The sequence below is a fragment of the Phoenix dactylifera genome, unplaced genomic scaffold (assembly GCF_009389715.1).
Source record: "Phoenix dactylifera cultivar Barhee BC4 unplaced genomic scaffold, palm_55x_up_171113_PBpolish2nd_filt_p 001531F, whole genome shotgun sequence".
Taxonomy (NCBI): domain Eukaryota; kingdom Viridiplantae; phylum Streptophyta; class Magnoliopsida; order Arecales; family Arecaceae; genus Phoenix; species Phoenix dactylifera.
In genome coordinates this window covers 57,612-74,509 of record NW_024068840.1, presented here as the reverse complement: position 1 = coordinate 74,509, position 16,898 = coordinate 57,612, and the positions used below count along the sequence as shown (strand labels likewise).

The following is a 16,898-nucleotide window of genomic DNA, read 5'->3' as shown; positions in this document are numbered from 1 at the left end:
TTAGTGTAAGTACTTCAAAACTTCGATGAAATCAACAGTAACTTAAGTTTTAAACCATAATTCCTTATTATCAAAGCTGGAAGTACCACACACACAAACTCTACCCTTTTCATTCCAAAGTATACCGTAAGATTTAGCACCGTATATGGCCTTGTGCTACATCCTGGATTCATGAACATGTACAAAAAATTAATATCCAATTTTTTGTTAGAAGCGGCACCACTTCTATGTTCATATAGGTGAAGTTTCTTTGAGCCTTAGTACATGGCTCCCATGTTCAAACCGAACAAACAAACTTCATTAAAGGCAATATCCATACCTATCCTCCTATAATAAGCATTAGCTTCTAAGTGCCAAGTGCCAATCTTTGATAATATAATATTGGCTTTCCCTCCACAACTTCCCGCCAAAAAGTTACTTTAGCATGTGTAGGATATGAATGTTTATTAAGCTATCTAAAAAAACTCTACACAAGCAATGTGGGACTAAAAACCCCTCTCAACATTACAAACTATTAAAGGAAGGAGACTTCCAACAATCCCCCACTTAGTTTGTAATGCTAATTATTCGAGTGAATGCATCGAGAAAGTTTCTTTCGAATTAAACCTCCTCTTAATGTAAGTACTTCAAAACTTCGATGAAATCAACAGTAACTTAAGTTTTAAGCCATAATTCCTTATTATCAAAGCTGGAAGTACCACACACACAAACTCTACCCTTTTCATTCCGAAGTATACCGTAAGATTTAGTACCGTATATGGCCTTGTGCTACATCCTGGATTCATACATGTACAAAAAATTAAGATCCAATTTTTTGTTAGAAGCGGCACCACTTCTATGTTCATATAGGTGAAGTTTCTTTGAGCCTTAGTACATGGCTCCCATGTTTAAACCGAACAAACAAACTTCATTAAAAACAATATCCATACTTATCCTCCTATAATAAGCATTAGCTTCTAAGTGCCAAGTGCCAATCTTTGATAATATAATATTGGCTTTCCCTCCACAACTTCCTATCAAAAAGTTACTTTAGCATGTGTAGGATATGAATGCTTATTAAGCTATCTAAAAAAACTCTACACAAGCAATGTGGGACTAAAAACTCCTCTCAACATTACAAACTATTAAAGGAAGGAGACTTCCAACAGACTCTACTTAATTGCGTGAGAGCTGCCATAACAGAACACGTAGAGTTAGTCCCACGTATAAATTATGGCAACGTAAAAGAAACTTGGTTAATCAGGTAAGAATGTAATACGTTTTGTTTTGGTGGGAAGACTTCCCCTTGGCTCTACTTTATTGTCCTAGAGCTGATGTTCTGAGTTCACAAAAGGGAGCACTAACGTCCGGGAACGTAAAGGACTCAAGGCATGTCACAATGGGCACTGGATAGGATAAAAAATGCATTCCTGCAACCAACCAGAGAGAGAGATAAATCCAGCAATTTGAGCTACCATAAAATTCGTATTTAAGTTACAGATGTGGCAAATTCACTCGCTAACGATCCCAATCATTTTCGAAAATTTCCACAACAAAGATAATTAATGTCCAAAAAGAAACTAGCGCTCTCACAAATGTAAGTAAGAGTCAGGCATGTCATAGCGTTTATAACTTCGAAGATTTAAGACGCCGGTGTGCATTGCAAAATGTGGGATTTGAAATTTTCCATCTCAGCCAGAACCTCCTCTTCGGGCCTGTATAACAAGTCACTCATGCGCCATATCTGCATTGACCAAGACATACCATGAGACTATTGCCACAACAAACGAGAGAAAGATATTCTAAATAAAAATACTTTATCACATTAAAATTCTGCAGTTTTGAATGAAATTGAGGGTCAAGGACTAGATCCTCAACCAGGATCTTTAATTTCATTATAATTCAATGTCTATAGCATGAAACCTTAACTTGATTACATCTTTACAGATGAATCATTTACTTTATTAGTTAAGAAAACGTATCACCAATCAGAGGCAAATTAATTTCAAGATTAGGTTATCTGGAAGGAGGGAAAAAGAAAATCAAAATAAATTACCTGTAATGTACCACCACCACCAGTACTCTCACCATCATCCGAGACACTAACAATGGTCCACGGGTCACAGGCATTCCAGTGGAAATCTACGACTTTATCTCTGCATACACAAAAAGCAAACACAATAATATGCAGCTCTTAATGAACCAAATTATAAGTTCATTTTTTATGTTCACTCGTAGGAATATCTAGCATCATAAGGAGCTCTCGTAACATTTCTTCATAAATTCCAACAGAAACCTTTTTAAGTCTTTGGATGCTCTTTCGTGCCCTATAAGAAAACTTTTAAGCACCCTATTCACCATTTACCTCGGGGCAAGCACGGACTTTTGTAAAACATGATCAGACTGAACCATCTTATGTTATCCACTATACTGAGTAGAGGTTAAATGGTTTCCCCTCCTTCAAAGCCTCCATATTATAGTCCAAGTCTAGAATTCAAAGCCAAACTTTGTATTCCTTTTTGAGAATTCATGGAAGTAGAATTTTACCACCTCGTTACATATCCCTAGTTTTCGATATTATCAGCTCCATATTGCTTCAGCTCTAGCATCAAAAACAAGAAATACTCAGAAATCCCTGAGCAGTTCATAAGGTTTATTTTAAATGATCATTATGCCACATCCCTAAACAAAACCAAATTTAACAAGTGTTAACTAATTGAACATTCTACTTAGCAATAATAGCTGCTGATGACTGGATAATGGAGGGAATGGTACTAGTTGGCAATAGCCAAGGCAATAAGATGGCAATGAGAATGGTGATGTGGTAGGTATTGTGATGGCAAGATTATGGTGATGAAAATCGTGGAAGAACCATGAGGAGGTGAGGAACTAAAGCACAAAAGCAAGATTGTTTGCTTGTAGAACTATGGGCAAAAAAAAAAAAAAACAATGTCTAGGAATGTGATATATTTGTTTAAAGTCAAGGAATGTGGTACACAAAAAAGTACATCAAAGATTTGAGAAGAAAAAAAAGTTCTCATCCTGCTTACACCATAATTGAGCATTAGTCCAAAAGGCAAGCTAACTAGTAAACCATTGCAAAAGAAAGCAAAGAACAAAGGTAAACAAAACTGCGGCTTTTGAGAGAGAGGAGGGAGGAGAGCTTATACAATTCCCGCTATAACTTTAGCACTATTTCAAAAAGCAGGCTAAATAAACCATTTCCAAGAGGGAAAAAGAGAAGACAAACCAAACTGGCAACTTTAAAAAGAAGGGTCAAATACGCTAGTATGGATAACCATTATGATAAATAAACATCTTGCGACTCTTATTTCAATGAACAGATGCATGCATATAGACAGACAAATATATGTACCTATGGATGAATTTGTAACAGTGCATGTTTCTGTGGGCTTTGCACAAAATTTATTACAGCAAATATACAAAAGGACATCAATATGTGCACACACTCATTATACTCTACAATTTAAATTGCCTCAAAAGCATGTCAGAATTTCTGATGATTTCTCATATATGCATTAAGCACTTTTAAAAAAGAACATTTTTATTCTTCAATCTTTTGATTTTGAAATGATAAAACCCACAAAATTCACTGGATTGCAGTTCCTTGATTTATAAGGACCCTTCATGCAGTTCAGCATCTAAGCCCTCTCAGTGATTCTACTTCTTTTTCCCTTTAGACACAAAGAAGCCTTCAATAAATAATAGATGTAAATAATGATTAACATGAGGTTTTTTTTGTAGACACATCATGCATGCATGCATGCAAATACGTAGAGAGAGAGAGAGAGAGGTGCTCACTGATGCACCAATCCTAGAGTTCTGATCACATACCAATCAAATACCTTATCTTACTTCTAGCAATTTACCTTTTGTCTAGGAAACTCAACCATATATGGGAACTTATATTTAGCAAGTTGCTCACAGTGACAAGCATATGTAACAGAACAGGTTGGCTTCAGAGTTCGAATGCATACAGTTCTCAACTGCCAGACACAAGCTTCATAAATTCATGCCATACAAAATTGACAACACATACCTATGCCCTGCATGTTGAAAGAATAATCCAGGAGGCGAATTGGGCATCCTTGTTCCAGCACGTTCCTTCTTCTTGCCAACCTAAAATATAAGAGCTAATGAGACTGCACTAGTGATGCATTTTAATAGCAATAGAATATGGATATTTCCAATACACCATATTTGACCCCACTCAAACACTATTCTCCAGGTCAGCGGTCAGCATACATTCATATACTGAATTACTCCTAAGCTCTCTCTTCAATACCTACTGAAATACACACGCACATATTATTTAGAATGGTAAGCTGGAAACAGCACATATTTTAGAAATGGAAGGAAAAAAGGTACAGCAAAAGGGTGAAGGCATATAATAATAATATGCGATCATAATATTATACTAGATGCCCATCTAGAATAGGAGAAAGGCAAATAAGGAATGATAAATAATGCCCCTAAGCCCCTTTAAGTGACATTTTAAATAGATTCAAGCTATCCAAGTCGCAACACTTTATGGTATGTGCACTGTTACTTGGACACATGACATGGTTGTCAAGTGTCCAAGTGTTTAGAAGAAACTGACATGGGAATCTTTTACAAAATCTGGCATGGCAACACATCTATATCTTAGATGTCTGCATGAATATGCATTAGTGATACAAAATTTTATGCAGTATTCCAAGTGTCCAAGTGTCTGGCACATAAGAAACCCCAAAATTTGGAGCACTCAGGAAATGTAGTATATTACACCCATCTCCATGGGGATCCAAACCAATCTCACTCCCATCAGCGGACAATCCAAAGCTTCACCCGCTCACAGTGTTGAACTTGATGTTTCAAAAGAGAAATTATTCAAATTTACATTTGAGGGAATGGAATGGAAGGGCGCATGAATTATTGTCATCACACTTTTCTCGTCACGGCTAGATAACAATGGTACTATCTTATAAAGAAAAGTGAATAAGCACAGAATATCTGAGCCAGAAACTTGGTAAAAAATTAGAAACATGAGACCGCCTTAATTTGTGATTAACATGAACTCAATACCTTCTCATGATCCCAAACATTGAGGAAGCCATCCTCTGCGGCACTTCCAAAAACTGATGCCCTGTCGGGAGACCACTGAAACAACAATAAAAAGACATGACAAATGAGTAACAAGATAACACTCAATGCAAATTATATTGCAGTAAACATATAAAAGAAGTATTTATAGAAGTGGATAAAAACATGCCTGCACACAAAGAACAGCAGCTTTGTGGCCTTCAAACTTATATACTGGTGTTCCAACTCCTCCAGAAGTTAGGTTCCGGCGATCAAACATACGAACAGAATTATCGGCAGATCTGAGCAAATGCAATTGCAATAACAATAATAGCAAATTAACATCACAGAAATGATAAGGATTGGCCAAACTTTGCTAAGAACTTTGCACAAAATATCAAAGCCTATTTAATAATAGCATTAGTGTGTTTTTAAAAAGAAAAAGGTGTGGTGAACTCCAACATGATGCATTATCATGAGCATGCGTGCCCATTAACAGAGTCTAAATGACACTGGAATGAGTTTTATTTAAACAGAAAAAAAAAAAAGGATGCATCCAAACACATACCCAGTTAAAATAAGATTTTCATCATGTGGATTCCAATCGACGCAGTGAAGATCAGCATTGTGAGCCTTTTCAACCTGTCCCAAAAAGATGAGCTTGACATATAAGCTGAAGCATCAAAGCCCAGAAAAGTATGTCAAGGAAAGCAATATATGTATGGATAAACTGGAAAATAAATTGAGCATGATTTCTACAAAACTACAAGACAGGATCATGGAAGACTTATTTAACTAAAATATACAAAAGCAGAGTAATTGGTGGATTATAAGATTTGGAGGGAATGTGATCAACGAAAGAGTAAACATACTTAACAAAAAGGTTTGGTGAATAACAAATATATAGATAGGTAGAGAGACAGAGAGAGGAAAGTAAGGACTTTGGATCAAAGAAAAGGGGTTAGTTGAAAGAACATGAAAAAAAAGGAAAGTTAAGAAAGTTGAAAAGATAGCACACATATAGAGAGGAAAAGAAGATGCATGAGAAAATGGAGTAAGAGAATTCTCACGCGATTTTTTTCCTCTCATTTTTCCCAGAGCAGAAGTGAAGGTTTTTAGAATAAAGTGCGGACATTTTTGGCAAAAAGAAGAATCCTATAGGATATAATTGAAACTCTCTATATAAATAGTGCAGATATATAAAGGACTCTAATACAAAATGTTTCAGAATGCAACATGGTAATACATCTGTAAATGCCAGTGCCTCAAATAGTTCTCAAACTAGATATCTAATTTATGTTGTAGAATGCATCCCAACAAAGAGGATAGCCTATCACAACAAAGAGGTTAGACCATCATTATTGCAGGATATATCCATTATGAACTCAATAACCCCATAATATATCATATAGCTACTCATGTACCTTGTAAAACAATTAGGGCATATAGTAGTTATACTTGCATGGAATAATCAAAGCTTAACCTAAGCACTCAATACCCCATTCCAATTGGACATCTTCATACCCATTCATGCTGGAGGATATCAAAATTCAAGCCAAGTCTGGTATTGTTGGATACGATAGTAACAGGGCATACATAAAATGGAAGTTATGTAAGCTGTCCTAGTGCCTAGGACGAGCACAAGCACACACCGATTATGCACATCCCCACTACACAAAAGAACAAAAAGAGGAAAAATATGCATGCACTGTCACAGACACAAATGCATCTACGTCCCCACTCCACAAAAGAACAAAAAGGGAAAAAATAAACATGCGTGGTCTCAGACACAAATCCATCCACACACAAACACACAAATACCTAAAGGCATGGGCACACAACATAAGTGTGTGCCCCAAAAAACACATGCGCCCTTGGGCACAGGGGCACAGATGCAAATGACACATCATCCATGCACATCCACCAAAACCCTCAAAACTGGGAAGTTGGCAACCAAAATCATCAAAGCTGAGATTCATTTCACTAGCTTAAACTGAGCTTTTGAGCTTTTCTGTGAAAAGCTGAATAAATATGCATGATTAGTAAGGTCTGGTTGCATTAGTTCATTTAGTCAGAGTCAGACAAGCCCAATTTTAGTTTTTCGTTTCATCCACGAACAAAGGGAGCCATCATAAAGAATAAGTTGCACTAGGCTTGAGTTACCTTATCCTAGACAAGCTTGCCTAACACCACAGCATCCCTTACTTTTCATCAAATATTGAACTGTCCACTTTCTCAGAATTTGAACACCTATACACCACCTTGTCCCAGCAAACTTTTGTTAACTCAAGAGGCTGCACCCTGCAGCTATAACTCATCATCTATGTTACACAGATTCGAGTTCATGTGTTGGATACGGATGCATGGGTAAGCTTCGCTTCTTTTCGATATCTATAAATTTATTCCTAAATAGACGTGTCCAAGTGTCTTACTAATTTCCATGCTAAAGTGCCGGAGCAGGCACTTAGGCTTAATCAAAGAATCTGGGTAAAATAGCTCACCATATGAAAGACTTTTGAACATCAAAATTATATAAAGGTGGCAAAATTTGAGAAAAGTAATAAACAACCCTCATTCAATGCACTCAAAATGGGCAACAAAAAGTTTGTTCATCCAGTCAGCCAGCCTTAGAAGTTAGAGCCACTACTGACAACTCTTACAAACTTAAAGATGGAAATTATTGAGAATGGACAAAGAATGAGCTATGGCATAATGATACAGAATTTTTGAAGATTCATGTCAAACAAGATGCTCTCTAAAGATTAATGAAATCGCGGACCTTCCCCATAGTTAAGGTAGCAAAATTCTCGGCACCCAACAATTAGGATTCCTTTTGACATAAGTAACCCAAATTAAAAAGTTGGATTTACGATAGATGAATTAGCGAATAAATAAGTTGCTATCAACCAGCGAACAACATGGATCAATATAACTCTCAAAGCTTCAACAACAGTGTAAATTATTAATGTATTTACTTTAAAATTTGCAAATCTATCAGAAACAAAATAAGCTTCTCTATAAACATGTGAACTTTCAAGATAATTACTAACGGAAAATAAGAAAACTACCTTGATGACTGGGCTAGTACCAGCTCGGGCATCCCAAAGAATGAGGCAAGCATCATCACCTACACTACAAAATTCCTGTGCACTTCATCACAGTTGGGGAAAAACGTCAGTATCGAAAGAACAAATCCAAGCACCACAGCAAATCACAAAATTCCATGCTTGTGGTGCATCTGACAGTACAATAACCTGTAAATCACAGCATTATATGATATGTATCAGTTATAAAATCTTAACAAATAGCATACCTGGAAGGACAGAATTGCACATCTTCAACAGTATCCTCATGCCCCTGATACACACCTCTTGGCCCAACTGTAGGACTGTCTGAGCTTTTTTCATTACCAGCTTTTGCAGGCTGCTTACCACTCGAGCTTGCAGGTGTTGCAGGAGATTTAGCAGCTGATGACTCTGCTAAAGTGGAGATATGATCTTTTATGCTCCACAGAACAACCGATTTGTCCTTCCCTGCAATTCGTTGATCATGGTTACAGTAAGATGCAAGAGAAAATTTTGGGAAATTTTCAGTTCAATGCTAAAATATGCAAAAGAATCGATGCATTAACCATAAGAATCTGAACAATATCAACTAAGTGATGCTTCCAACTTGGGCTGCAAAATAAATTCTATACAAGGTCAAAGTATTGGAAGTCATTATGATGCACATAAAGAAGGGATCATGTCAATGAATTCAATGCATCAATTAAGTAATAATGTTGTTTCACCAAGGAAAATTTGTTCAAAGATCAGTTATACAGTATTAGTAAAGCAAACATAAACAATACATCAATCCTGGAGTATTGTTAACTAAGCAGGACAATGGCATACTTTCACAAAAAGCCAACAGTTTCACTCCACGATTAAATATAGGATGGAAGGATTGGTGCAACAAGGTTAACTTCCCATGACAAATTACCATGACTATCAAAAACAACAGATACAAGAAGGCTTTATACCTACAAAGAGAGATGAGCTACAGCAAGAAGTAAGTAGGCATATGTCATTAAAAAAAAGAAAAAAAATCAGACCTCCAGAGAGTACAAAAGGATCTGAAGGACACATGGCAAGTGCAAATTCCGCATTTTCTTGATGTCCAGTCAATATCTGCATGGCAAAAACTTGATAGCAAGTTGCAGTTATGTTTTGATAGTTAAAAAGGATAAATATTCCAACCACAAAATCTTAGTATCTAATGTTTCCTAGTTAAATCTTCATGCAAACTTTATTCTTCTCTGGTGCTGTAATTTAGCATTAAGAAAGCACATCAAGTAGCTGATTGACAACAGACCAAATCCGGATGAGAGTCAGCAGCTCCTAAAACAGCATGACGATTAGGCTGCGCCTCAACATCCCAAATAAGTACCTGCAGTAAACTTTAACACTTCAAGTAATAGTAGACTCAGCTTTTGTATCTTTAAAAATAAAAATGGAGTGTAAACTTGATATATACAACTAGCAGAAAGATAATCGAAGACATACATCAGGACTGTCAGTATGTGTTGCCACTATCTTGGCGTTCTGAGGAAGCTCTCTGATTCTGTTAACCTGCATGATGTTCAGACATTGGTAGCATATGAAAAGTTTTGAACTCATAAATGTCATTGACGTCGCTATAGAATCTTGCTTAGAGAATTCATCAGATCCCTCAGTAAAACACATCAAAGAATCTGGATCCAAGTTATATGTAGAGTTACAGATAATGACCCCTCAACAACTTCTATTAATCAAAAGCTAACCTGCCTCCCTTAAAGGTTTACAAGAGAAGGCAAACTTTCAGCAATGGAAACATTTTGCTTAGAATTGACTGGCCAAGGAGCAGTTAGGGCTAATTTGCAAATTCACTATCATAACTTGAAAATGCTTTGGAAGACCTAGGCACCAGCCTAGACAAATTAACATCATCAAATTTTTTTCTGACATCATGATCATCGTTTGATTAATAATCACGCCAATAATCTTCAGATGATATTGAGTATGCACTAATTTTGAAGAGATACATGAAGGCTGAAACAAAATACAAGTTGCGTTAAAATGATGACTTCATACCTCCCCAGGATGGATGATAGTTTTGAACTTTTTAACAAAGGGAGAGCGTGCTTCTTCGTTAAACTGCAACCAGAAAAGCACTTTATTATCACAGAAAATCTAATAATTCCAAATGCAAAATTTAAGTCCATTTTATCCTGCAAGTAGTCCTAGTATAACATAAAAAAACAGGAGGAGAAGCCTAATGAAATTTATGATCATCATGACAACTTCAGAATTAGAGAGAGAAATTATTTTCTCATTAACTAGAGAACAAAAGCATATAAATTCTACAAGATTTCTGTGCAACCAAAAAGCTTCAATCTGTCTAGTCGGATGTGATTTGAGCAGTAAAGACATACCAGTGCATTGCCAAAAAAAGAAATTATTCTAGTAAAGATTATTTAAAGATGTTCATCAACTATGGAATAACTCAGGCACCATACTGACTGATTCAAGCAATGTAAAAAAGCACTAGAACCATCAGTTCATGACCACTTAACCTGGGAGATATGCTCTGCAGCCGCAACCCTTGGTTTGACAACTTCACAATTTGCTATGACAAGAGTATTAGGAACGCTGCCATCAGTCTGGGGGAAAAATGTAAACAAGAGATCAGAGGACAAATCTGCATTAACAAATTGTTACTAAAAAATATTAGCTCAACAGAAACAATGTTTTTGCGCAGCGATGAGCAAAACACAAGCATAAAAGTATGAATGAGCAATAAGCTATCACTTGTTCAGAAAAATCTTACACAATCATTTATTATCAATCAAGATGATAATTTGCATCTCTAAAACACATTTGATATTATGTAATAATAGTAAAAGTGAAACACAAAAACAAAATCTCCGCACGCGAGGGTAAGGCTGTGTATATCTAACCCTCCGCAGACCCCGTTGTGGCTAGAGTCTCGTGAACTGACACCCTTTTTCAGCAGTAACGGCATACGGTACAATCGGGGGAAATACAAAAGAAACCTAAGTGAAATATCTAGGACAATAAGAATTTCAGTATTTAAGCTAATGTGTAAAAAAAATGCGCCTAGTCCTCTTAAGGATGATAAATATACCAGAAATATACTTCCAAAGCTTACGCTATATTTGATTTCTAGAAATGAAAAGAACCGGAATGGGAATCGATATGGAGTGGGAATGGAAGACAACGAATCTTATTGACTCACAACCCAAAAGTCGTTTGAGTGAAGGACCAGCCTAGGCTAATCAACCTATATCGTACCCCTTTTATTAATCAATATGGGACTATGACAATCTCACCCATCTAACATCATGCCACCCTCATCATGGATTGGCTCCTCCTCGAGAGGGAAGGCCACCCATCGCCCAAGTCCTACTTGACCTTGGTATCCCCTAGCGAGGGATCCTTGACTGTAGGGCTATGATGCAAATCAGACCTAGATTTGATACCACCTATCATGGAGTCAACCCAAGAAGAAATCTATGTGAAATACATAGGAAATAAGAATTTTAGTATTTAAACCAATGTGTGAAAAAAAAAATACACCTAATCCTCATAAGGATGATAGACGAATTATACCAGAAATATACTTCCATAGTGTATGCTATATTTGGTTTCTAAAAAATGAATGGAATGGGAATCGATATGGAGTGGGAATGGAAGACAAGGAAGAAACCTAAGTAAAATATCTAGGAAAATAAGAATTTTAGTGTTTAAACTAATGTGTGAAGAAAATAGTCGTCGTAAGGATGATAGACAAATTATACCAGAAATATACTTCCAAAGTTTACGCTATATTTGGTTTCTAGAAATGAAAAGAATCAGAATGGGAATCACTATAGAGTGGGAATGGAGGACAAGGAATCTTAAGGACTCACAACGCAAAAGCTATTTAGGTGAAGGACCGGCCCAGGCTAGTAAACCCATGTTGCACCCCTTTTACTAATCGATATGGGACTATGACAATCCCCCCCATCTAACATCATGACACTGTCATCATGGATTGGCTCCTACTCGAGGGGGGAGGCCGCCCATCTCCCAGATCCTGCTTGGCCCTAGCATCCCCTAGTGGGGGGTCGACATGACTAATAGGGCTATGGAGCAAATCAAGCCTACATTCGATACCACCTATCATGCAGTCAACCCAAAATGCTTAAGCTGCTCAGTGGAGGATCGGCCCAAGCTAATATACCCCATGTGGCACCCTTTTATTAGTCGATGTGGAAAAAAGGAAAGTAAATCAGTTCCACTATTCAATTTTAACTAGTTATAAATCAGAATAATCAATTTTACATTATTTTTTAAGCATACCATTAACTAAGTAATAGAAGTAATTTTATAATAATGATCGCCATATTTCTTTTTTGGAGGGCATTCTTTTTTGGGGAACTTTTCTTTGATTATTATGACATAATTTGTAATCCATTATTTTTTGTTTAATTTATTTTATATTTTATTGCTATTTTATACCTTAAATATTACTAATTAGTTCATTACCGATAATATCATTCACTCCCATTTTCATGAAATAACCGGTCCTTCCATGTCTTAGCGGAATCACCATTCCATCAGATGATGGGATCATGATTCCAAAGGAAATGTGATTCCGTCCTTTATTGCCATACCAAAAGTGAAATGGCGCCAAAGTCGGGATCCCCATTCCCCATTCCATTCAATTTTCAAATGCTAGCACCAATCAAGGACCAACTATAAATAGACAAGATGGAGAAGGAAAGATTGAACAGAACTTAACCCAAAGAGTTTGATAAACCTAGTAAGTTACAGTATCGGCTTATGGTTATTTACACTTGACAACTTGGTAACCAATAGAGTAACAAGGCGAGTACAAAAACAAATTTGAATATGGAAGCTGCTGAGTGCAATACTTGCAATTGAATAAAGAGTTTTGTTTTAACACAAAATTAGATGATTCAGCTAATTAGTATAAAATTGAACAGTTATGGCCAGTAAATTAGTTAGAGCACCATTCTACTTCAGATAAATGATCAATTATTCCTGCATCGCATACACATTAATTTTCAACATGATCGGGCTTAACCGATCATACCCTCGTGCTACATGTACTGTAATTTAGTCCATGAAAAATTCGGTTAAAGAACACACATAAGCAGGCCTATTGAAACACTTTAAAGAGAAAAAAAAAGGAAAAAAAAAGGAAATACATCTAGCACTCAAGAAGAATCACGGGAGCGATCTACACCATTGCAGAGCACAAGGCAAGGAAAATTCTACAGTTTTACCGTCGCAGCAAATCTACGGCCACTTACCTGCTCAGAAAGATATAGCCGTTGACGATTCTTGTACGTTGCCTGCTCGAGCTGCGGACCCCACCTTTTCCACCAGAAAGAAAAATGTCAGGAAATCAAGAATTAAGGCGTGGGAAGGCTTACACTTCAAAAATCAAAAGCGACAACATCCAAAACCTCTCCCTCGTTGAATCAAACTCCAAAACCTTGAGAAAAATCAAACGATGGCTCCTCTTCGTTACTAATCTTTCCCTACAGACAGGCAACTTCGTTCCTCACATCGCCTAGTACGCCTTACAACCCTAGAATGCAGAACATGCACTAAAAACCCCGAATGCAAGAGAAGGACTAAAACCCTAGAATGCGAATTGCGAAACCCTCCTCCGGAGTTCTCTCTCGCAGAAACCCTAGCCAAGAACCAGCAATAGGAGACGAGAAGCGAGGAGGAAACGCGATAAGAGTTTTGGGGGGAAAACAAAGAAATATAAATAACGATCAAAAGACGAACCGGCAGGAGAGGGAGGGCCAGACGAGGTTGTGGTTGGCGAGCCAGTCGTAGAGGACGGGGACGAGGGACTTCCACTGGGTGTACCGGTCGTCCACCGACGGCTGGACCGCCTTGCCTCTCTCCCTCATCCTTCTCTCTCTTTTACCTTTACCCGACCGCCGCGGAAACGAAACCCTCGGGCTGGCGCTGCTCCGGTCGCTGGCCAGCAAGTGATAGACGGACGGGGAAAGCACCCGCGCCGCGCGGCCGAATAAATTGGCAAGCGCTGAGTCGGTGGGCCAGGGTGGGTTTAGTGCTTACCACCAACGCATTGTCGGTCCTAGGAGTCCAAACACTAGACGATTTTCTATATTACCAAAAACGAATTAGACAAAAATAGCCTGTGATCCGGGGTGATGTCTCCCACCAAGCTACTCATATTTATAGAAAAACTAATAGTACAGCGGATTGGGTGGTAATCTATGCAGCTCATCATTCTGATGATTTTATTTGGTAAGACTCGGTCTCTGCCCCGTCTTCCTTACAGTCTCTTTTGCTTTCTGACCTTATGGACAACACTCATACTAGTTGGGTGTGAGTCGCCGATGTAGCCAAAAAAAGAAAAAAAGTTCGGGCCATATTGCCTTACACGGTTAGCTAGTCTCTCCACCACCATAGCATTGCCCTCCCAATAGATGTGTTGAACTTCCGAGTGTTGATGTTGTTGTAAAACTGTGTAACGTCCCATATCAAAGGTCTGATCATCCAAAAAAAATTCTCTCCCTTGTACCTAAAATACAAACTAGGGTCAAAGATTAGTAGGGCTCAAATTAGACCGAAGCCTTGCTCTAGGTTTTGGGGCCAGGTTTAGGGTTGAAGATCTTTTTGAAATCTCAATCCTAAGCCTGACCTAAGCTTAGGCATGATCCTGGCCCATAATCTAATTTGGCAGACCCGAATTAGCCTATTTAGGCTAAAAGATTGAGCTGATCAAATTGGATCTTGTCGCCCTCCTCAACTTCATTGCATCAAGATCACAAGCTCATCAAGAAGGCCCTTCTCCTCCAAAACCTTGAAGATGCCATGGGTCACCACAATGTTATTGTCTTGTCCCTTGCAACAAAGTTCTCTGACACGACCGAGTGTGGTTCTCTACCCCAACAACGAGATCCACAATGTCAAGCACTCCACATCTCTTAATCCATCTAGAAGGATTCAAGGAAGTCATCTGGATTTCTAGGTTCTGACTCCCGCTTCCAAAGAGAGAGATCTTGAAATTTGGATATTTCTTAATCGAAGCTTAGGAACATGGTGAAAGTATAAAATAAACAACAAAATAGCCATCTTTTTTTTTTTTAATGATATGCCAAACTAAATGAATACGAAAGATGGATGAGAAAGCAAATCGGATAAAAAGGCTAAGAACCCATCAGGGCTACAATTGGGCTTGAGCAGGCCCAAGGCCTATTAGGCCAGGCCGACTTCGGGCTAGCTTCGAAAGAGTTCCAACTGGATACGAGCTTAAATGTAACTCGGGTATGTCATTGGCCTGGCCTAGCCGCAATATGCTTCACAAGCATAGCATGTCATCTTTTGCATCATTCCACTTGGCCCAAATAAAATTGCAGGCCCAACCTCCAACACAAGTTAGAATAGAGTCAGGCACTCAAGCAGAAGAAAGCCAAAAAATTACGTATGGCATTAATAACCAATTTGGTACGTACAAAGAAGATTTATCAATACTATCCTTCTCATTAGTGAGAAAATAATAATTATGTTACACATGGTTCATGCCCCACAACCATCCAAAGATGCATAAATAAAATACAAGACATCATCAGCACACAATATACGACATATTTTCTTACCCTGATCAATAATGGTCACCCCCACAATTCTATTAGCACGCATCTCCGGAGTCAGTAGAGAACATGAAAAATAAACAAGTAAGGTGATAAGGAATCATTTTGTCTAATACCGCGCTTAACTTTGAACCAGTAAGTAGGCTGCCCATTAATCAAAATCGAATTGGTGGAGGAAGCAATATACATACATTAACTTAACTTGCCTATTGCAAGCCCATGCGAGTAAGTACTAAGTATGCGAAGAATTGCCTCCCAACTTAAGCCATCATAAGTTTTTTCCATGTCAATCTTCAACATCATCAGCAGATGTCCCTGATTATATTCTAAAGTATGCAATTTTTCGAGCCAAAATAATATTCGTTAAATCCCTATTTACTATAAATGCGTCTTGTTCAATAATCTTCAAACAATCGGTCAGCCACATTATAACTGGAAATAGAAGATAGTAACAAAACAATTGTTTAAATATGACTTCTTATATTTAATTATATTATTAATAGAAGATGGTACCAACTGTGGGTAAGCTAAGCTGATTGCAAATCCAAGATTATTTCTTTTGACTCATTTGATTGCGAAAAAAATAATTATAAGGTAAATGCTCAACATGTTATAAAATACGCCATACTATTAAAATTCATTAATATTGGTGTCAGCAAGAAGATCCAAAAATTATTTTATAAAATTTAATTATATATATATATATATTGGTTAAGATACAAATTTTATAATGTAATTTGCATTTACGAGCTAGTAGTAAACTTAAGAATCCCAATAGCCAAAGCGGGAAAAATAAGGATATAAACTTGTTACAAACGATAAGTATAGCGGATGTGCATGCACTCGCACGTGCCTCTTGTCATTTGACTTGGGCAGGTCCTACCAACGGTCAAAAATTACGAAATATTTCCATCCGAAGCCCTCCAATCACCATCCCATGATCCATTTTCCATCACAAACGCGAATATCAGAGCGACCTCGCATCAGGAAAAAAAAAAAAAAAAACACAAAAAAGGGAACATTCTCTCTCTCCCTGCCTGCTGCCGCAATCTTCGCAACGTCAAGATCTCTCCGACGACCGATTCCAATGTCCATCCCCACTCCTTCGGCCTTTTCCCCTTCTCCCCCTCCCCTTCTTTGGCTCGTCCGT

At 37.7% G+C, this 16,898-nt stretch overlaps 1 protein-coding gene across 2 annotated transcripts; it reads right to left on the bottom strand.

The window, feature by feature from the left end:
• Positions 1–1,426: 1,426 nt before the first annotated feature.
• LOC103711179 (WD-40 repeat-containing protein MSI4-like) lies at positions 1,427–14,166 on the bottom strand. 2 transcript variants are annotated; one of them, XR_604733.4, is made up of 16 exons: positions 13,908–14,166; positions 13,421–13,484; positions 10,655–10,741; positions 10,173–10,235; positions 9,606–9,671; positions 9,415–9,489; positions 9,155–9,230; positions 8,375–8,594; positions 8,130–8,211; positions 5,630–5,703; positions 5,252–5,363; positions 5,065–5,139; positions 4,040–4,119; positions 2,345–2,581; positions 2,036–2,135; positions 1,427–1,723 (listed from the first exon to the last, which is right to left on the bottom strand). XR_604733.4 is itself a non-coding variant. In XM_008797230.4 (15 exons), the coding sequence occupies exons 1-15, from the start codon at positions 14,033–14,035 to the stop codon at positions 1,622–1,624; spliced, it is 1,404 nt and encodes a 467-aa protein (XP_008795452.1). In that variant the 5' UTR covers positions 14,036–14,161; the 3' UTR covers positions 1,427–1,621. The 2 variants fall into 2 exon arrangements, 1 of the variants encoding a protein (XP_008795452.1); XM_008797230.4 differs by lacking the exon at positions 2,345–2,581 and having other exon boundaries at positions 13,908–14,161.
• Positions 14,167–16,898: the final 2,732 nt, after the last annotated feature.